We start from the raw sequence: 23,543 nt of genomic DNA, 5'->3' as shown, positions 1-23,543 counted from the left end.
TGCTATTGCTTCATATCTCTCCAACCCTTCTTGGTCCAACCTTTTGAAAAAATCCGTCTACAGTTGCCGTCTCCACTTTCACTCCTCTCACTCGTTAATACTTTGCCATCTGGCTTCTAATGTCTTCACTCAACGTAAATGTGCTCTCCAAAGTTACTAGTGGTCTCTTATCTGTCAAAGCTGACAGTGTTTCCTCAGTCCCTGCGTTTCTTGACCTATCTGCTGTATTTGACGCTGTTGACCACACTCTCCTAGATACTTTTTCCTCCCCTGGGTTGTTGTGATATTACTCTGTCTTGCTCTCCTCTTCCTTCTAAATTTCCTTTGCTGGTTCATCATCCGTACTATGCCCCTTAACTGTGAGCGTATCTATTTTATATGGACTTATCTCTCTAGTTAGAATGTAAACTACTTGCAAGTAGGGATTGTTCTCTCTATACTTACATTCCCAGGACCTAGTACAATGTCTGGCACATAGAAAGCACTTAATAAACATAGATTGATTGATTAATTGTTCTGCACTGGATGAGAGGATTTTCTCCCTGGAATTCCCTATACCAGTGAAATCTCAAGTCTAGACCAAAACAAAACACAACCTCATAATTGCAGGGACTTGGTTATTGATGAGATTAAGAGGACCCCCGTGTATCTTAGAGCTGTCTTTTAAAAAACTTTTAGCATTTAAAGGGGGAAAGCAACCTTGAGATTACCTTGAGATATGTAGTTTACTTAGATGAAACTTCTCATTCTCTAACAATGCTGGATAATTCAATTGTTTATGTATTATTGTATTCTGTACTATTATATTATACATAACATGAAGAAAGTAAACTTTTATGAGCAGAGGCTATTATACTTATTTTGGACCTTACAGCATGAAGTACACTAATAGACAAGAAGTATGTGATTAAGAAATGTTGGAAGAATAACAACCAAGCTTGGCCCAGAAGAGATGACAAAATACACCTCCTTCCCTTCTTCCAGAAGTGGGGGACTACAGATGTGGAACACTTGAATACACAGTTAGGCTTACTTGATGGCTAGGTTGGTTAGTTTTACTAAACTGCTTTCTTCCTCTTTTTACAAGTTCTTTGTTACAAAGCATAGCTCTCTGAGTTGGAGAAGGGAAAGGGATGCCCTTTGAAATGAAAGTGAAATAAAAACAAAACGAAAATTAAAAATTAAAGAAGTGTTGAATGAAGTACAGAGTACATAGGAGTTCGTGTATCATCATAGCTAAAATTTATATAGCACTTTGGGTAGCTAAATGGCACAATGTATAGAGTGTTGGGAGTTAGGAAGACTCATCTTGGGGCAGTGGATAGAGTACTGGCCCTGAAGTCAGGAGGACCTGAGTTCAAATCTGGCCTCAGACCAAGCACTTGACACTTACTAGCTGTGTGACCCTGGGCAAGTTACTTAACCTTGTTTGCCTCAGTTTCCTCTTCTGTAAAATGAGTTGGAGAAGAAAATGGCAAACCATTCTAGTATCTCTGTCAAGAAAACCCCAAATGGGGTCACGAAGAGTCAGACATGACTGAAAAACAACTCAACAACAATAACATATAGGACTTTAAGTTTAACAAAGAGTTTTATGTGTTATTTTATTTGATCCTTACAACAACTCTATGAGGTAGATGCTATCATGACCCTCATTTCAAAGATGAGAAAATGGTGGCTAAGAGTGGTTAAGTGCCTTGTCTACCAAGAGTCCCAAAGCTAGTAAGTATTTGAGGCAGGATTTTCACTTGGGTCTTCTTCTATACCCCATTTCAACTTCCCTCATAACTGAAGATAATATCTGCTCACCACATCTACACACTAGAATCTCCCCCTTGAATTGTAGCCCCAGTACTAAAATTTGTTTTTTTCCATTGAATTAATCATTTGACATTATATATGTATGCAAGTATGACCACTCACACATCCTTTCTTCTCATTTTTCAGAAAGTAACCATTGCCCCTTCTTGCTCTTCCATTTCGCTGAGGACTGCTTTCATTCACACATCTCCTGATGCATTTTCTCCTCAAGCTTTCTAGGCTCTTGCTGCCTCCTTTTTTCCCACTTCCTACACAGGACTAATTTTGAATTTTAATACTGTTTTCTTTCAGTCATTTGTGTTTTTTTCCCCTCCCAATTAAGCCCTCACAGCATAGAGAACATTTTTCTCCTTCTGTTCCAATGACATGTTTTGTAACTCCAATTTTTTTAATATGGATTGCAACTATTCATGATTTTCATATTACTATATTATCATCATATGACCAATGATGAAATCCAAGAAATTAAAAATTAATGTGGCAACACAGGGGATAGACCTGGGATTTCATTAGTATGGGGAATTCCCAAAAGAGACACTTTTTTTCTGCAAATGCAGGTGGATGTTTTCTTTGTATGACATAATCTTAAATTGGGGAAGGTAAATGACTTGCCCAGGGTCATACAGATAGTATATGACACAGGTAGGGCTTGAACCAATCCAGGTCTTTCTGGTTCTGAGGCTAACTTCTAGCCACAATGTCACAGTCTCTCATGCCCTCATTCAAATCAAACAACTGGAACTATAAAGTCAAGTTTTCATTTTTCAGACTGATCAGGGAAGAGGAAACAAAATAGAGATACCAGAAATCAATACTTTATCCAAATCCCCATTTTAGCTCATAGTTAACTAACACTTCTATCAGATCTATTGAAAAACAAACAAACAAACAAAAAAACCCTTGGATAATCTGAATTTTAGATTCTTTAATTTCCCTTGTTCCTAAGTGAAATGACAGGTGAGAAGGCAGGGGAAAACAAAGGAGCTTAAATCTACAGATTGGGTATTCAACTCCTGAATTTTAAGAATTCATTAAAGACATGGCTTGGACCTTAGCCAAGAATTCCTTTGTCTCTCAATTGGTATTACGTGACCAGAGCTGGGGCCATCTCCAGTCATTCTAATTTATATCATGCCACTGGACCCAGATGACTCTGGAGGAGAAAGTGAGGCTGGTGACTTTGCACAGCCCTGCCTCACTTATATCCAATTCATTTGCAAGTTGTGGCATCATCTTCCTGATGTCACGATCCTCTTCAAGAATGGACAAACAATAGTAACGCGCCAAGGGATGACAAGACTTAAACGTTTGGCTTATTGCTATTATACAAGTGACAGAGTTCTTGTCAGGGACATGAGGCAGCACAGTATATTGGAAGGAGCACTTGATCAGAGGGGGCAGTTTGGAATCTGGCTATTTCACGTAGCATCTGTATGATCTTGGGCAAATCCCTTCTTCACCTCTCTGGGCTTCAGTTTCCTCACTATAAAATGATGGGGTGGCACTAGATGTCTGCCAAGGTTCCTTCTGGCTTTAAATCTACGAGCCTTTGTAGTCACAGAACTCATTTAAAGGGCACTGGTGATGAAGGGATCTCAGAATAGTAACTAAAATCCCCAAATGAAATAGGAATCCTTGGTGGCTCTGGGCTTCTTAAGATGTTTGGAGGTGGAACAGGGATTCCTGCCACTTTGGAGTGGCACAATGGACTCTGGCTGAACTCTTGCTCTTTTGCTCCGTATTTTACCGACAGAGCCACAGAGGTGCCCGTGAGGGCAAAAAACGAGTGGCAAAAAGTGGTGGCAGATTCCATTATGGTCTTTTTCTCTAGGAGGGGGCCATCTCCAGTCATCCTGGTCTATATCTTTCCAATGGACCCAGATGGCTCCAAAGGAGAAAATGACACTGGTGTCTTTGCATAGCCCTCTCTCACTTAAATCCAATTCACTTGCAAGTCACAGCAACACCTCCCTGATGTCATGGTTCTCTTCCAGAACAAAGGACAAACAACAACTTTCTCTAGGATGAGTCCTTCCACCTGTAGAAGCCAAGCATTCAGTCCAGCTGTGCTCTGTCTCTGCCTTCAGAAGGCCCCATGTGCAGATGCTATATCAACTCAAAGTTTGTTAAAATTTCTTTTTCTACTTCATTCCTTTGTCTCTCAGTTGTTTCTATACTATTAATTCCTAATTTCATTGGATCATAGAAGAAATCTTAAAAGGCCATCTCATCCAACTCCCACATTTTATAGAATAGTTGATGCCCAGAAAGGAAAGTGATTTGCCCAAAGTCACTTAGGTAGTAAGTGGGATTCACACCTAGGTCAATTAACAAGCACTAATTAAGCACTTACTACTATATATGCCAGGTACTGGGCTACTATAGATGCTGGGAATATCAATATAATAATGAAATAGCTCCTCCCCTCAACGAGCTTACATCTGTTCAGGGGAGACAAAATATAAAACTACATTTAAATAAATATGTATAGGTGTGTATATATATATATATATATAAATATATTTAAGATAAATTTATAAAAGGAGGGAATAGCAGTGGAGATAACAAGAGGCAGCTAGGTGGCTCAGTGGATAGAGTTCTGGGCCTGGAGTCAGGAAGGCCTGAGTTCAAATCTGGCTTCATATATTCACTAGCTGTGGGACCCTGGGCAGGTCACTCAACTTCTGTTTGCCTAAATCCACTGCAGAAGGAAATGCTAAACCACTCCAGTATCTTTGCTTAGAAAACCCCATGGACAGAATTAGCATGCAATGGTCTACAAGGTCACAAAGAGTCAGACAAGACTGAACAATGAAAGCAGTGGGAGTAGGGGACAGAGGATGGGCTTTATGTAGAAAGTGGTAGTTGAGCAGTTTTGAAAGAATCCAGGGAGATGGAGGTAAGTAGGGAGTCCATTCTAGGAACAGAGAATAGCCAATGCAAAGGCACAGGCATAGGAGATGGATTATTGTGGGGAAGGCTAGTTTGGCTGGACTTTAGAGTATGGGAAGGGGAGTCATATATGATAACATTGAAAAAGTAGTTTGGCACCAGGCTTGTGAAAGCCTTTAAAAGCCAAACAAAGGAGCTTATATATTTAGTTCTAGAGTTAACAGGGAGCATTGCAGTTTATTGAGTAGGGAAGTCAAACAATTAGACCTCCTTTTCAGGAAAATCACTTAGTTAGCCATGAGAAGGATTACAGAGGGGAGAGACCAATTAGGGGATAATTGTCTAAGGGAAAGGTGATGAGTACCTGACCTAGGGTAGTGCCAATATGAGTGCACAGAAGGGGATGGATGCATGGGATGGTGTGGAAGTGAAACATAACACAATTTGGCAACTGATTGGATATGTCAGGTGAGGGAACATGAAGATTTGCACACCAGTTACAGGAAGTATAGTGATTGATGATTGAAAGAAATAGGGTGGTTCAGCAGAGAGGTGGATTTAGCAAGGAAAAATAATGAGCTAGGTTTTGTACATGTGGAGTTGGAGATGCCTACTGGATATCCAGTTTGAACTGTCCAACTGGCATCTAGAGATAAGTGAGTGAAGCTGGTGACTAGGGCTTAATATCTAGATTTAGGAACTAGATACACAGAAATGATAACTAATCCCAAGAGAGTTGATGAAATCACCAGGACTGAGTGACCAGAAGAGGGACAGAGCCTTGGGAAACACTCAGTTAGTGGGCATAATATGGATGATGAACCAGTAAAGGAGACTTAGAAGGGGTAATCAGACAGGTAGGAGGACAATATCACGGTATCACAAAGACTCAGAGAGGAGAGAGTAGCAAGGTTTTGATCAACCTTGTCAAATGAAAGTAGGATTTTCTAATTCCAAATCTAGTCTATTTCCCACTGTATCACACTGCTTGATCCAAGGTTTCCCACTGTATCACACACACTTGATCCAAGGTTAAAAAAGCAAACAATCAGATAATTAAATAATTGATCTTGAGTTCATTTCTAAGCCTGTACTTTTAGGATTTGCCTCTTTTATTAAGGAATGTGTGGTTAAACTAGTTGCTTTTTTCTGTGTCTCATATGTCACTCTACCATATTGGGGTAAGCTGGTCATTGCAGTCAAGTTAGTTTTCTTACTATTTCCTTCACGTCCCATACTTACCCCTGCCGCCACAACTTTGCTCAAGTTTTCCCCTGGGCCTGTCTCTCCAAAATCTAGCAATTCTTAAAGGGCCATCTCAAGTCTTACTCCCTTCCTGACACCTTATCTAATAACTACAGTCAATATCAATATCTTCTTTTTCTGATAACCTTTTAGAGCCCTTATTATCTTGCTGTACATTTTAGCAATTGATCATATTCAATTTTTTACTCTGTTACATATTATCTCATTTTGTTCTTCTTCAAATACGGGAATCTGGTCTTTCCAATAGTATTTTAAGCATTTTGAGAGGAAGGGTTTTTATCATCCCACTGCACTTAACAGAATTTTGGGTGCATAGCTCCTCAAAAACTTAATATAATGAACCAATTAAAGACATGGCTTGCCATTGGCAGACACAGATTACAACATATAGATTTCTCATTTATGTAAATCAAAGTTGAGAGATGTATTATAATGCTATAGAAATTAAGGCACTGAAAGTGGTGCCCAAAACATTTCCTTACCCATGGAATTATTTGTGTTATCTATTTTTCTCCATTAGGGCTGAATGGGATCCTTGAGGAGTTCTCATTCTGTCACTATGTAATAATTTATTCCTATTCTACTCCTATGATTCCCTCCCTCCTTAATAAAGTTCATTGAGTCAGTCTTCTTTGAGAAATCAGTCACTTTCTTCACTTCTGTTGTTGCATCATTGGAGGCCATAATAACACACCATTTTAAAGTAAAAAGTATTGATCACATAAATAATTTTAATTTGTAAATTATAAGCAAAGTTTCTGACAGAGGTAGCAATGAGTTATGCAGGAACATACTTGTACTCTGCTTTCAAAAATCATAAAATATCTTTTAATATTTAAGTACATCTATCTCTACTCTAAGCTGAAAACTGTCAATGATAGTGAAAAGGAAAGGAAAAAAGGAAAAGGGAACGGAAAAGTTCACTCCTCTTCTCCAGACTAAACGTTCCCAGTTCTTCCAACTGACTCTCATAGGGAAGAGAGTCAAGGCCTGCACCATACTGACTGTCCTCCCCTAGGCACTCTCCAATTTATCAATGTCTTTCCTAAACTGTGATGGCCAAAACTGAACACATCTCTGCATACGTGGTATGACCAGGGTAGAGTATAATGGGGCCATATTCTTATTCCTGAGAGCTCTTCTTCTCTTAATGGGGTTCTAATATAAATAAACCAGGGGGGATGTGATAGCTAGCTATCTTCAAGTATTTAAAGGATTCTTATGTAGAAAAAAGTAAGACTTTTTCTGCCTGGCACCTCAAGAACAGAACTAGTAGCAGAGGTACATGGTGCAAATTGGCAAATTTAGGTTTAATGTCAGGAAAAATTTCCTGTTGATAAAAAGTCATCCAGGAATAAGAATGGATTGTCTCAGAGGACGATGGGTTCTAAGGTTGAATGCTTGAATATTCAGTACATTTTAGTGTAGATATTTTTTTGGGGGGTGTGTGGATTGGACCAGATGATCTAAGTCCAAAAGTTGGAGAAACCAAGGGAAACTATATCGGAGCTGATCTTCATGAAGGAAGAATTGATTGCTGGGATGGAAATGATGGGAACCTTTGGGAAAAGTGAATACTCCCTTCCTAGAGATTATGATAGAAAAGTGGAAAGCTGGGCATAGTCTGATATGTACCTGAGATTCTGGGAAAGCAGACTTCAAAGAGTTCAGAGGAAATATAGTAGAATCCCATGTATGAAAATTCTACAGAAGCAGGCAGTCCAGGAGAGATGGAAAACTCTCAAGAATAACATTATGAAGACAATTTTGATGAAGAGGAAAAACAGAAGTTATCTGAAAAGATCAATATGGACACATGGGAAACGTCAACCAACTCAGGTTTTTAAGACATGTACAGAGGTTGAAGCAAGGTCAAGAAATGGAAGATGAATAGAAAATCATGGTATATATGTCTGGAAAAATAGTATTTGGAGTCATTACAGCTGAGAAAAGTGAAGTACACCAGAAGGATTGTTTTTAAAAAATACTGGGGGAAAGAGAAGGATTAAAGAAGATTCAGTAAGATTGGGGTAGATGGGACAATGAAAACTGACAAGAGAGAAGAGTAGAAATTCCTCTTCAGCTCTTGGTTCTTCTGCTAAGGAGAAAGACATTTACACTGGACACAAAAGAATTAAAAATGCCTAATGGGAGGGAGTTAGGAGATGCAGTGGATCGAGCACTGGATTTGTAGTCAGAAAGACTTGAGTTCAAATCTGGCCTCAGACACATACTAATACAACCCTAAATGCGTATCACACACACACGTGTGTGTGTGTGTGTGTGTTTGTACATATGTATATATGTATACACACATATATTATATATATATACTCAAATATATATAACAATACTAACACAACCCTAAGAATGTGTGTGTGTATGTATGTATGTATGTAAATATATAGATATAGATATTTGGATATAGTCAATGCAGGACTTTGTTTTGCTTGACTATACATGTTTGTAATAGGGATTTTGTTTTTCCTGCTTTCTCAGTGTGGGGAGGGGGAGATGGGAAAGAGAGAAGGCGTAGCTTCATGGAAATAAAATAAAATTTAATTGAAAAAAAAAAAGGAAGTAGTGATCATAATGAGCCAGCACAGTTTCATCAAGAGCAGGATATACCAGACTAATTTCATTAAAAAAAAAAAACATCCCCAAGATTACTAGGCTGTTAGATCAGTGGAATGCTGCAGATATAGTTTACCTAGATTTTAGCAAAGCTTCTGACACTGTTTCTCCAGCTACTCCTGCAGAAAAGATAGGGGTCAAATAATAATACATTGCGTTAGACCTGGCTGAACTGGCAGGTCCAAGAATTTGATGTCAGTTTGGAAGAAGTCCTCCAGAGGAGTGCCTTAGATGCTGTGATTGGCCTTTGACGTTTTTATCAGTGATTCAGACCATGGTAGAGGTAGCGTGCTTATTAAATTTGTAAGCGACTCAAAGCCAGGAGGGATAGCTAAAACACGGGGTGTCAGAGTCAAGATCGTAAGAAATCTTGAAAGCCTAGAATATTAGGCTAAACCTGATAAAATAAAACTTGGTAGGGATAAATGTAATGTCTTACAGTTGGGTTTAAAAACTTGAATTCAAAAGTACAAGACCAAGGAAGTATGGTTAGATGGTAAAGTTCTCAGGTTTTGGTGAGCGGCAGCTTAGGAAATACATCGATGACATGTGGAGTGCCTCGAGGAGGATAGCCAGGGATAGTGAAAGACCTTCCATCTACATCACTTGGGGATCAGCTGAAGGAACTGGGATGTTTAATCTGGAGAAGGGAAGACCCAAGGGGGATGTGAGAATTGTTATCAAGTAATCTGAAGGACTACCATGTGGAAGTGGATTAGCTTTGTTATGTTTGGACCTAGTGGTCAGAACAAAGACCAAAGAGTGGAACTCACAAAGAGACAAATCTAAGCTTGATGTTTGGAAAAACTTTCTAACAATTAGAGTTGCCTAAAGGTGGAATGGGCTGCCTCAAGAGGTATTGGGGTCCTTCTCATTGGAGATCTTGAAGCAGAAGTTGGATGATCACATGTTGGGATGTCATAATGGGAATTCCTTTCAGGTATGGACTTGGTCTAGATCAAAGTTCTTAACCCTCTTTGTCCTTTTTGTGCCATAGACCCTTTTAGAGTCTGGTAAAAATGATGACCCTTTTTTCAGAATGTTTTTAAATAACTAAAGGAAATGCTAATATTCAGTTAAATGGCAGGGAAAATAAAAATGTAATCTACTTCTCATTCAAGTTCACGGATATCCTGAAATCCATCCATGGAACCCTGAGGTTCTTGGTGACCCCAGATTAAGAATCTTTGGTCTAGATGGCTGCTTAGTTCCCATCAAGCTCTAAAACTCTGAAAATCTATCCCTCCCAACCCTGACATTCTATGTTCCTGGGTTCAGTTATTTACAGTATTGATCTCCTTTATTAGCATACATTATTATGAAAGGACTTATATGGTCACTCTTCACTGACAAGAAGTCTAGACAAAGACATACATTCCTAGTTTAGTACTCCTGAGCATGGATCTCTGTCTGTTCTGTCTCTCTCATTTACCTCCATATTTTCTAGGGCACTTATGAGAACCATTAACAAAAAATCACCTTTGTTAGTTCAATGGACTTTTATCAAATGAGAAAAGACACATAAAGGGCTTTGTAAAACCTTAAGGCACCATATACTATAGAAATATGAGTGATTCAACTTCACCTACCTAGGTTCTAGAAAGCAAGAGAATAACCACCACCACAAATTCCATTTGTCCTTGTTTATGATACAAAAACAAAAAGAGTTTTTCATTTTACTGGGGCAAAAGGCTAGAGAAAAGAAAAAGTGGTTGTATTATCGGTTAAAAAATCTTTTTCTCCTTACCCAGAACATAAATCTCACTGTTGACTACAGCAGTACTGAATCGGTATTTAGAGTACTTCATCGGTGCCCGCTCCCTCCATTGATCTTGGCCAGGGTCATACTGCAACAGTCGGTTGCTTAATCGATCAGGCTCGTCATCAGGGAGATCCATCTGTATGAAATATGACAGCTATATAACAACGTACCATTTAGAGATGGATGTGAGTACATGAATGCAATTAATCAAACTGGACAGCCAAGTAGATAAATAGCATCAACTGAAGTGACTCAGACTCACTAAAATTCACCAACTCTCCATGACTTGTGGTTATAAGTGCACTGTCAAGATCAGATGAATTTATATTGTAGCCCAGTGGGGCTGAGGTGCTGGGTTAAAATGAACAAGCTGTGATTATAGCACTGTCACAACATAGCTTTTTTCAAAAAAAAAAATTATGAAGCAGCCGCTGAGTCTTAAAAATGAAGCCAAACTACTTTAGCCAATTTTTTTTGTTAGCACATTTCTATTTTGTTAAAACTATATAATAGGGTCCTTGAAGAAGGGGTCTGAAAGGCTAAACTTCCATTTTGTGAAACATTTCTTCTTTATAGAGAGAATCTATTTAGGCAAAACTGATGGAGTCACAAAAAATATTTTGTTTTAATGATTTGCTAAACATTTTCAGATTATAATTTCTTATAATTGTAATTTATTAAAGAGAATTGCTTTGTAGTGCTTCTTATACCTTGACTCTGTTGGTTTGTACGTTCCTCAAAGAAAGAAATTGTCCTCTCTGTGTTGGAATACTGTGCCATGAACACTGTCGGTCCAGAATAAGTATGGAGTTGAGATTTTTTTTTTTTGACATGGGGCCTCATCAAGGAATTACCATACAACTAAGGGCTCATTTTAGTGACTTTGGGCCTCTAGACTTTTCAATCCTGGAATCATGTTTGAAATATTCAGAGGGCAAAGGAAGGTATGGTGAAGTTGTTAGGCCCCAGTTTAAGATAATGATCACATATAAAGGCCACACACAAATGCATAGGAGAAAGGGACTACAATTTGTCATCCAGTATCATGTAGAGTAAAGAATACTCACGTTCAGTAACAAGCATCTTAATCATTATAGAAGTGAACAAGAGAATACATGGGAAGAATAAGTATTTGTTGAGTGAGTGTTGAACAATGGTAGAAACTGTTTCCTTCGAGTCTAGTTCATCATACAAATTATGGGGACAGCTAGGTGGAACAGTGGATAGAGCACCGGCCCTGGATTCAGGAGGACCTGAGTTCAAACCTGGCCTCAGACACTTGACAATTACTAGCTGTGTGACCCTGGGCAAGTCACTTAACCCCACTGCCTAGCCAAAAAAAACAAAAACAAAAACAAATTTTTATAAATTTTACAAGAAAGAGAAATAGAATCTCTATCTCTATTGCCATTTTTTTTTTTTTGGTGAGGCAATCAGAGTTAAATGACTTGCCCAGGGTCACACAGCTAGTAATTGTCAAGTGTCTGAGGCCAGGTTTGAACTCAGGTCCTCCTGACTCCAAGGGCAGAGGTCTATCCACTGCACCACCTAGCTGCCCCCTCTATTACCATTTGGAATCACAAGTTCTGACCTATGAATCAACAACCAGGGATAAATGGCTTACATGTCTGAATAATTTATAGTTATTCACGTACACATACTTTTATCAAGGACACACTAGCTGCATAGCTTTTTCTACAGAGGCTAAATTAAGGCTCCATTATACTTCACAGACTTGGCAGGACATTGAATCTAAAGGTTTCTCAACCAAATTTTTTTTTTCTCGTATATGGACAATGGATGTGTTCTAGGAAAGCTTCCTGCAAATTTAATTTTTTAAATTGAATAAATATCTAAAATACAGTAAATGGAGATCATTGTGTAAAATAACATTGTGGTGAATCCTTTGGTAAAGTGTCCTTTTGTGAAGTGAATAATCACCTCCTAATTTTTGTAAATCTGGATTTTGAGAAACCTTTGGATTTGCTTAAAGTAAAAGATATTTATAATCTCTTTTGAAGTGCTATGGAACTTGGGGGGAGGGGGAGGGATAAGAAGTAGGTGCCTAATTTAATAACAGATTGTTGCATAATAAAGCTCTACATTTCTGCTTTTTAAAGCCAAAGATTCTAAGTAAACCAATATGTTAAATTTATTCTTATTCTAAATTTCCTTCTTTATTTAAGCATTTGATCTCTATTTTAGCAAAAGAAAAGCTCCTGAATTGTTTTTCTGAGTCTTTGTCATGGAAATCTTGATATGTAAATGCTGCTTTAGGTCTATGATTAGTTCATAATTTTAGTTATAATCAACTTGAGAAGCCTTGGCAATGAGCTACCATGAATTCTATTTTGTTGTTGTTCAGTTGTTTTTCAGTTGTGTGACCCCATTTGGAATTTTCTTGGCAAAGATACTAGAGTAGTTTGCCATCTCCTTTTCCAGTTCATTTTGCAGATGAGGAAACTGAGGCAAACAGGGTTAAGTGACTTGCTCAAGGTCACATAGTTAATAAGTATCTGAGGTCAGATTTGAACTCAGGAAGATGAGTTTTCCTGAATCCAGGCCTGGCACTCTCTCCACTGCACCACCTAGCTGCCCTATTGATGAGGTCTAGAGGTTTAGGGATGCTGGGACACCCCCCCCCCCCCAAGATCACGACATGTGGGCCCTGCCTGAATGATTCAACCCAAATCTTCTTGCAGCCAGAGAAAAAGTTTATTAGAGATAAACCATACAGGACAGACTCTTAAGGAATCTGAACATTAGTAATGCCCATAGGGATGAGCGGGCATGAGAAAGTCTCAGCCTTTTGGGCATGAGACTCAGCATTTAAATGGGGGCCAGGGTGGATCTTATATACAATAAATAACTTTGGGTGACCAGAGGAGGGGCTGGGAAAAGGGTCTAGGTGAGAATTCTGATTGGAAGGTCTGAGAGATTGAATAGACAATGGGAATAGATAATGAAGAGAACTGGAAGGAAGAAGTTTGAAAGGCATCTGAAAAAGATCAAAAGGCGGGGCTAGGGCTTTCAAAGAGAGATAAGGGATAATGAACTGTTTGAGACCAGAGTAAGAAAAATATAAGGGCTTTCTGGGGCCCGTAGACAAATAGGAGCCAAATTCTTTTTGGCAAAAGGGGCAAAGGTCTTGGCTTCCAAAACCCCATCACTATGAAAACTATAACACTTTTCAATTCAGAGCATAATTTTAGGTTTTGTCATCCACAGTGGTTATTCTCTGTTAAGTGGTCAAATTGAATCTTTTTTGAGTAACTCAATAGGAAAGTTTATTTAAGTCTATTAGGGAACAAAATATTAAGACAAAGAGAAATTTTCTTTATTTCTTATCATACATGTCTCCAATAAATCTGGGCTGGCAAGTTAGAAAATCTGGCTTTTAACAAACCTTTCCCACAGGTTTACCTTTGAGGTTAGGCATGGTTACCATTAAGCCCTTTTTGATATGCAACAATATTATCTAGGAAAGGATGAGTCAGTAGTCCTCTTTCCCACTGGTCCAGTGGGAACGGGGGGGGGGGGGGGGGGAACATAAGGTATGACTTACATAACACTGCCCACAGAAGAAAGCCTTGAGTACTGGGGTAACCAAAAGGAGAGGCAGCATGGAAGGGTGAAAAGAGCACAGAAATGGGAGTTCTGGTCCCAACTTGCTTCTAAAGCCAGTGGTCTGATTGTAGGTAAATCACTTCACCTAGTATATCTTAACCAAAAGGGACAGGTTAGGGGGAGAGATGGAATAGATTATATTAAGAAGATATAGGGGCAGCTAGGTGGCACAGTGGATAGAGCACTGGCCCTGGATTCAAGAGGACCTGAGTTCAAATCTGGCCTCAGACACATAACACTTACTAGCTTGTGTGACCCTGGGCAAGTTATTTAGCCCCACTGCCTAGTCAAAAAAAAAAAAAAAAGAAGAAGAAGAAGAGATAGTCATGTGATGAAACTCAGGGTGGTAGAGACCATTGGGTGAAGATTAATAGAGGCAGAAACATAAGCCATATTATCATTGTCATATACTATAGACCACCAGGACAGAAAGCAGAAATAGATGAAGAGTTTAGGAGACAGATCACAAGCCTAGCACAGAGGTATAATATAAAAGTAGATCTGGAATCTATGGGAGCTTTCTTTCTGCAAGAAGCAGACCACCTAATAATTTCCTGACTTTCCTCAGTGATGATTTCTTCCTTCAAAAGGTATAGGAACCAATAAGGGGAAAGGCCTATTCTGAATCTGAGTATCTTCAAAAAGGAAAAATTGACTGCTGGGGGTGGAAGTGTTGGGAAGAGTGGGGAGAAGTGATTACTCCATCTTTGAATCTTTCATAGAGAATGAGACAAGAGGGGGATACAATCTGACATTCACCCAATATTTTGGGAGAGCAGGTTTCAAAGCATTTAGAAAAATAATAGGTAGATTCCTATGAAACAAATTTCTACAGAAGTTAGTCAAGGTGGGATGGGAAGCTCTCAAGAATGAAATTCTAAAGACAAAAAAGAAAAAACAATTTCGGTGGAGAGGAATAGGTAGATTGATCTAAAGAGATTGATGTGGATGCATAGAGAACTCCTTGACTAACTTAGATTAAAAAAACAAAGGCTACATATACACATACATGTATGTCTCTCATCTAAATCTATATCTACATATATGATGGCAGGCAGCAAAGGCAATTAATAGAAGATGAATGGGAAAGTACAGCATGGTCCTGATTAGTTTTATAAAAAAATACCAGGAGTACTAAAGTTTAGAATGAGCTGAGGCTGGTTAGGAAAACTAAGGATGACCAAAAAAACCAATTTTTTTTTTCAGCTATATTGGATATAAAAGAATGAAAAGACCACTGCTCAGGGTGGATGGGATGATGATAACAGATTACAAAGAGAAAACAAAGATGCTTAAATCGAACTTTTATTTTCTTTGCCAAGGAAAATTATATTTGGACTGCAAATAGAACAAAAATGGCTAATAGGGAGTTGTTACCCAAAGTAAGTACACAGAAAATAAGAGGATCTAGTTGTCCTTGATAAATTCCAGTTACTACACTGAGACATATCCTAGATTATGGAAAGAACTGGCAGATGTGATTGCTGAGACACTGTCAGTGATCTTTGAAAGATCATGATGAACAGGAGAGGTATTAGAGGACTGGAGAAAGACAAGATGGCTTGATGATTAAAAAAGAGGGGGAGGGGGAAGAATGAGATTAGTTTGACTTTGTTTCCTGGGAAAACGCTACAACAGATCATTAAAGAGATTAGGGAACATCTAGCTAAGGAAGGGGTGAACTCAATGAACCAGAATGTTTTCATCAAGAACAGGTTATGACAGACTAAACTCATATACTTTTTTCAACAAGATTTTGTTGTTGTTGTTTAGTCATTCCAGTTGTGTCTGACTCTCCATGACCCCATTTGGGGTTTTTTTGGCAAAGATACTGGAGGGGTTTTGCCATTTTCTTCTCCAGATAATTTTACAGATGAGGAAACTGAGGCAAACAGGATTAAGTGACTTGCCCAGAATCGCACAGCTACTAAGCGTCTGAAGCCAGATGTGAACTCAGGAAGATGAGTCTCTAGATTAGACTATAAAATGAGGAGAATGTGGTAGAAACAGTTTACTTAGATTTTAGAAAAGCATTTAACAATATTTCTCAAACTATTCTTGTGGAAAAGATGGAGAAATGAAGGGTAGACACTAGCATGGTGCATTCAGAACTCACTGACCAGTCAGACCCTAACTAGATTTTAATAATTTGATGTCAACTTAGATGTCATTAATAGTTTAATATCAACTTGGAAGAAGGTCTCTAGAGGAGTTGCACAGGGAGCTGTACTTGGTTTTGTGCTGTTTGATATTTTAATCAGTGACTCAGGTAAAAGCATAGTTAATGTGCTTATCAAATTGTAGATGAACTGGTTAATAGAGTTAGGATCCCAAAAGATCTTAATAGGCCAGAGTATTGGGCAGACTCTAACAAGATATAATTAAATGTAAAATCTTACACTTGAGTTTGAAAAATAAATATTACAAGCACACATTGGGGGAGGGGTGGCAAGATAACATTTCTTGTGAAAAAGATCTGGGGGTTTTAGTGGACTCCAAGCTCAGTAAGAATCAACAGGGTGATACAGAAACAAACAAACAAAAAAAAAGAGTCCAATGTGATTTTTGTAAGAAGAAAGTCCCAATGTCCAGGACTGGGGAGGTGCTAGTGCTTCTGTGCTCTGGCCAGACTAGATCACATTTGGAGTACTGTATGTAGTTTGAGGGCTCTCTTTTAGGAGCGATATCAGTAAGCTGGGAGGTAACTGGAATTGTGAAAGGCCTCGAAATCCTACTAAATGAACATCAGTTGAAGGAATGATGACCTTTACCTGGTGATATTTGTCTTGGAGAAGTGAAGACTTAAGGGAGACATGATTGCTATTGAAATATTCAAAGGGTTTCACATCAAAGAGGGATTAAATTTGTTCTGATCTGAACCAAAAATGGCAAACCTATAAGTAATGTGTATATTGAGGCTAAGAGGCAAATTTAAACTAGGAGAAATTTTGTAATGATTAGAGCTGTTAAAAAATAGGATGGATTCTCTTGGGAGGGAGTGGTTTCTCCTCAATGGAGATCCTCAAATAGTCAGTAGGGTTTAATAGAATGTTGGAAAGACCTGGATCCAAATCTTCCCTCTGATACTTAATCATGTGGCCTAATATTCAGTTATCTCACCCATAAAGTAGGATAAGAACACCTTCTCTAATCAACTAATAGGATTATTGTGAAGTTCAAATGAGATAATGTATGTAGAAGTGCATTGTAACTATAAAGCATGAGTTGTTGTTATCTAATCTATCTCTCCTTGTTTTTAAATATAAGGATACTGATCATGAAAGTTTCAGTGATTTGTCCAAGGTGACACAATTTGTATCAGAGCTGGTACTAGCACCCAGTTCTACCTGGTTCCATGCTCCTTAACACAAATATCTTTGATAAGGAGCAAAAATAGGAAGGCAATTCTGAAAAAAAAAAAAATGCTTAAATGTTAAGTGAATTCATGTCTATGTTGGATTCACTTTAAAATTTAATTAGTCTTCTATATTCCTATGTAAGCTTTACATTTAACATTCTAAAATAGGGAGAGTTTTTGTTTATATATTTTTTTAATCTAGTAAAGGCACAATGTTTTAGTTTTCAATGAATAAGTCAGCATTCTAAACTGAGAAGCCAGCTTGCATGCAAACATGGGGATTAGGTACATAAGAAATTTCTTAACCTGTGGGGTCCATCCTCCAATCACATAAAGTTTATTATTCACTGTTACCACAGCATGGCATGCTAGTTGTAATGGAAGAGGGGTCACCCTTTTCCAATTGTCATGCTCCACTGAATACTTGTCGACACAGTTTGTAACGAGATACTGGTTTTTCAATTTCATTTGTCCTCCTATAACATAAAGGTCACTATAGACACTGCCTAGGGCATACAGCTCCCGAAACTCAGTGGCGCATAACTTTTCCCAAAATTTGTTTCCCCGGTTGTGATACCTGTAAGTGAATGGATAGAAAGTTCGAGATTAGAGATGACATTGCTTTCTAGAGGCCAAAACATCTTGCCCTTGAAAACTAGTTGAGTCTCCTTCTAAATCATAAATAATGTGATATAATTCTTCACACTGAAGGAAAAAAGGACTTTTTTCAAGATTGCCAAACTGGTTTTTGAACAGATTGATGCAGAGAATAAATTGTACATAAAAAGTGTGACAACTTCTATCTGAACAATTCTAAAATAAAAGTAATATAACTGTGCCTAGCAAAGGGCATATTAAGTGATTAATAAACCCTTATAGAACTCCTAAGAGAAGAAAGCTGAGATAGAAAAGCAGAAAGTTGGGAAACATCAATTATTAAAGAGTAGTCTTGATTTCCCAATTCTGGGGGGAAAACAATGACAAGAAACTCTACCAAGGTTAGGAAATGGGCAGAGACCTCAACAATTTATTTGCAGAACTTAACAGAAGACACTCTGGGGTAACCAAAACATGAAATAACTTTAGTCTGTTTCCTAAAATCAAAGCCTTTCAAAAAAGCTAGAGAGTTAGCAAGAAAATAAGCACCATTCCCAAGCTGTTATATGCATAAAAAAACCACAATTTAAAAGTTTCTTAAAGAAGACAAAGGAAATAGAGCTTTTCTATATACCAGCCCACCCCACCCCCCATAACTTTCACTTATCTGGTACTTATGCTTGTATGATCCAGAGTGGAATGCAAGAATGAAGAGAAGAATGTAGACTTTCCAAAACAGATGGTTGGACATGCATGGCTACCCTATGCCTAAAGGGATGCCATGGAGGAGTTTCCCTGAATTCCATGTCAACTTGGAGGGTGATTTGGCCCTCTTTCCTCCAGTTCCTCCCAACAAGTAACTTGCAAAGGTGAGGGTAGGTGATGCTTGGCTACAAGACAAATAAATACTAATTCTATTATATTTTACCCTTGGCAAAAAAAAAAAAAGTTAAATACTTCATGTCTTAGTGTCAACCAGTGTTTATCAGCAAAAAAGAGTGTGTTTGATTGATTTAGTAATATCACTCTGTAGAGTGACAGATTTACAGGAACAGCTGTTTCAAATCCAATCTGGGTCACTCACTAGCTGTGTGACCACAGGCAAATCAGTTAACTTCTCTGAGCCTCAGCTTTCTCATCTGTAAAATGGGGGTAATAACATCTGTAGCCCCTTACAGGGATATTATGAGGCCCAAATGAGCTAATGTAGGTAAATCACTCCACAAACCTTAAAGCCTATGTAAATGTTATTATTGTTATCATTATTAATGATGATGAGGATGTTAGATTTTCTATGTTGTTTCTTTACATGTGAAGCAGCAATTATATCTGCTCGGCCCTACCTCACAGGTTCAATCAAACGAGGTAATGCTTGTGAAAGCTTTAAAGCACTATGCAGACATAAGGGATACTTATAGACCTCCAGTTGAGGACTTCTGTGAGTAATGTTGAAAGGTGGAACGTGGGATGCTGGGCTTGGCTGCATTAGGAGTACCACTGAAGGGCAGGACAATGTGGGAGAGAAAGAGGAGTAGGAGGGAAAGGGAGACAGAGACAGAGAGAGAGAGAGACAGAGACACAGAGAAAGAGACAGACAGAGACAGAGACAGGGACACAGAGAGAGACAGAGACACATACAGAGACAGAGAGACAGAGACAGAGAGAGAAACAGAGAGAGGCAGAGACAGAGAAAGACAGAGACAGAAAGACAGAGAGAGACAGAGAAAGAAACAGAGACAGAAACACAGCGAGACTGAGAGACAGAGACAGAGAGAGAGAGACAGACAGAGAGATATGTGCCAGTTGCAGGTCTCTGTAGTTCAAAGTAGGTCATATTCTAATTCTTCTCTTAGTTCCTCCCATCTCTTCTCTCTCTTTTTTTTTTAATAGAGACTTGAAAATTTTCTCACTCGTGGGAAACCTTTATTATGCCAAGATTGTAAATAACCTGTTTGGTGTTTGTGTCTTATCACCCTAAATGATTTTAAATTCTGTGCCAGGCAGATCTCAATAAATATTTGCTGAATAATTAATGCACATGTAATGCGTGTCATTCCTCTTCTGACTGATGTCAACCTCTTGACTGGAAAACTTTATTCTGGTCTCACTGCTTTTTTAAGATCAAGTAAAAAAAAGATAATATCAGAGAAACAAAGATCTGCCAACCAAAAATGCAGAATGAAAATTGGCTAAAATGGTAAGGTAGGATAAAAGAGAAGCAGTGTTTTCTGGCCTATGAAGTTTACATTGGACCATGCTGGTATCTCCACAAAGAACTACTCCAAAGCTTGCTTGTGTGTAGAAGGGACTCTGGGTTCTCAAACCCTCTGCCAGAGTCACAGCATAAAATTTGGAAGGTTCTGAAGAGGCTTCAGTGACTATCACGTGGATGAACTATGAGCTAAAGGCCAGTCTAGCTTAGTTCAGAGAGGATCATTATCATATATGATGAAATCATTAGCTACAGCTGCTTCTAAATGGAAGTATTGCTCTCTGCATTGTTGGAAGTAGTATTTCTTTTCACTAGTATAAAAGACTATCCTAAAAAATAATAATAGCTAACATTTATATCGCACTTACTATGTTCAGGCACTATGCTAAGCACTTTCATAATAATAATAGCCAACATTTATATAGTGCTGGCATTCTTCTAAGCACTTTACAATTATTATCTCCTTTGATCCATAAACAACTCTGGGAGGCAAGTGCTGTAATTACCTCCATTTTACAGATGGGGGAACTGAGACATGCAGCTACTAAGTAACTTGCCCAGGATCTTACAGCCAGGAAGTATCAGAGGCTATATTTGAACTTGGGTCTTTCTGACTCTAAGCCTGGTGCTCTATCCACTGCGCCACCCAGCTGCCCTTAGAAACAATCAGTTTTAGATAAAAAGGAAAATCAAGTTCATAAAAGACTAATGCTATGATCTAAGCACACGACTGGAAGCTAAGAAATATATAAAGCACATTTTGGGTATGTCCAGTGTTATCTATTCCAAGAAATGATGATTTAAACAAATTTGCAAATTGTAATGATTTCACCTTCAGGTACACACCGATAGATCTCTACATTCTTGTTCTTTTGTCTAGATAATTTAGAGGCACTGGCTTCCCCTGCCACAATGATATCATTGTTTTCCATGACGACCCCGGTACACACAGTTCCTAAGCCTTCTCCATACTTCGGAGAGGAGAGGAAGTAAGTCTTCCGTGTCATGGGAGCATAACAAAAACTGGCTTCTCCATAGTTGCCATGTCTCGATCTGATCCCTGTGGAACTGTTGCCAATACAAAGCAGAAGACTAGTGGTCTCCATTCCATAACGGAGATTTAGAGAATGCTGTTTGGATTTCTTGATGGCATCTAAGGCACCCTGGATGAGATCGAGGCAATCTGAGTTACATAGAAGCACTGTGTTCCTTTTCAACGCTTCTCTTAAAAAAGAAGGATTCACAAGTCCCAGTCTCACTTGTTTCAAAAGTTCAGGAAGGGACTCCAGGCGCGATTCTCGGTTATGGTTTACCCATCTCAAAACCAAGTCCAGAATACTCTCCTCTCGGGAAATATTAAGATCATCTGATTTAATAAGCGCCATCAGTTGGTTCACATCAATTTCTAGAATTTCTTCATGTAAGCTTGCCTCAGCAAAGTGCCGATATAAATATTTCTTGGCTTGATCAGACAAATCTTCTGCCCCAATATGTTTGGCAAAATAATAGATTCCCACGCAATTGGAGGCATCCATGTGGTCCATCATATATTTCTGGCACACGCTGAAGACTTCATCCATTTGCATAAAGTAGGCAGCAACAGCTACAGTCTGTACATTGGCATTATTGATGTCCAAATCCACATTGTACATATAGTTTAATATTATAGAGACACTCTCTGCTGTGATATCATAGAGTATGACTTCCCTCTGAGCACACTCAAGCAAACCACAGGTGAACATGGCTTTGAAATAAGGGCTAAAGGCAGCCAAAATCAGCCGGTGGCAGGGAAATTTCTCCCCTTCTGCGACGAGCACTACATCTATCATTTCCGCTAATTCTTTCATGTTCTTAATTTTGCTAAGTAAAGTCAAGCTATGTTGCTGTTTTTCTTTTCCCACAATCTTGCTCTCCATGATACATGCCATTCTTCCAGAGAGAGTCTTCTTCAAATTTAGTTTGATTTCTGAGGGGCTATTTGCATGTTTAATTGCTCACGAGGCAGCAGAGATGCCACAAAGCATTCCTGGGGAGAGGAAAAAGCATAATTTTCTTAGGAGGAAAAAATCTTATATAATTGAATGTTAATGCCAAATTTAGTTATTGTGAAGGATTCCAAAGGCAGGCTACACCGAAAGGGCATTTGTTCTGAGGAATATTTTTATTTATTTATCTGAGGAATAGTTTTATTCTTAAATGAACTGATTTGGTTTGTCATGTTTTGTTTCATTCTGGGTTCTAATGCTTCAGCAAATGAATTGTAATTTTCTATTTCTTTGATATAGACGCACAGAATGCCAGAGTCTTTAGAGATTTTAGAGACCTACTACAGATCTCGGGGAACGAGGTAGTGTAGTAGATAAAGCACCCAACCTGGAGTCAGGAAGACCTTAGTTCAAATCTGGCCTGAGACACTTGCTAGCTGTGTGACCCTGGGCAAGTCACTTAACTCTGTTTGTCTTAGTTTCCTCATCTGTAAAACGAGCTGGAGAAGGACATGCCAAACCACTACAGCATCTTTACCAAGAAAACCCCAAATGGGGTGACGAAGGGTCAGATACAACTGAAACAACTGAACCCCAACAATAAATGCTTGTGGCATCAAATTGACTAATGGCAAGGTAAGAACTAGAACTCAGGTCTCCTGATTTGCAGTCACGCTTTTTCCATCACCCTATCCTTTTTCACTATAGCTCTTAAAGTAGGATGTGAAATACATGTATCTTCTAAAACCCCGTTTTTCTCTCTGATAAAAAAAAAATAATTACTAATCCTATTCCTCTGAGACTCACTATACTTCCCAGTCCTCGGAGATGCAATTTTCGGCCCCGAATCTGCACACATTCTGAACGTCCCCTTTTCATTGAACAATTCTGTTGGGCTAGATGCTTGGATAATTTGGTAACTCTCTTAGGCTACGATCATATTTTGCACACAATTCCAGATCAGCTTCAGATGATATTTATACATGTTTTCTGCTAGATCTCAAAATGAATATTTACAGTTTGCAAATGTTTACAACTGGAATTATGAAGAAGTGATAACATAATACTTATACAATCATTGACTTGGCTAAAATAAATATCACTTCATTTGCATATTTCTGCCCTAATGACTAAAAAAAAATTCACTACTTCTTATGTATGATGTTGTATCATTTCAGTGATATCTGACTTTTCATGACCCCCTTTGGGGTTTTCTTGGCAAAGATACTGGAATGGGTTGCCATTTCCTTCTCCAGTTCATTTTACAGATGAGGAACTGAGGCAAATAGGGTGAAGTGACTTGCCCAGAGTCACACAGCTAGTAAGTGTCTGAGGTCAGATTTGAATTCAGGAAGATGAGTCTTCTAATTCCAACTCTGTCCACTATGC

The 23,543-nt window shown here is 38.5% G+C and overlaps 1 protein-coding gene across 1 annotated transcript in view; it reads right to left on the bottom strand.

The window, feature by feature from the left end:
• Nucleotides 1-22,097, bottom strand: part of KBTBD12 (kelch repeat and BTB domain containing 12) — a 60,301-nt gene extending 38,204 nt beyond the window's left edge. The window contains exons 1-3 of the mRNA XM_027863731.1: nt 21,016-22,097; nt 17,667-17,937; nt 10,361-10,511 (exon numbers count right to left, since the gene is read on the bottom strand). Coding sequence (XP_027719532.1) covers nt 10,361-10,511; nt 17,667-17,937; nt 21,016-22,097 — 1,504 coding nt within the window. The remainder of the gene's footprint in view (nt 1-10,360; nt 10,512-17,666; nt 17,938-21,015) is intronic.
• Nucleotides 22,098-23,543: the final 1,446 nt, after the last annotated feature.

Source organism: Vombatus ursinus, unplaced genomic scaffold, assembly GCF_900497805.2.
Source record: "Vombatus ursinus unplaced genomic scaffold, bare-nosed wombat genome assembly UNPS02014773.1, whole genome shotgun sequence".
NCBI lineage: Eukaryota > Metazoa > Chordata > Mammalia > Diprotodontia > Vombatidae > Vombatus > Vombatus ursinus.
This window is presented reverse-complemented; position numbering and strand designations above follow the sequence as displayed.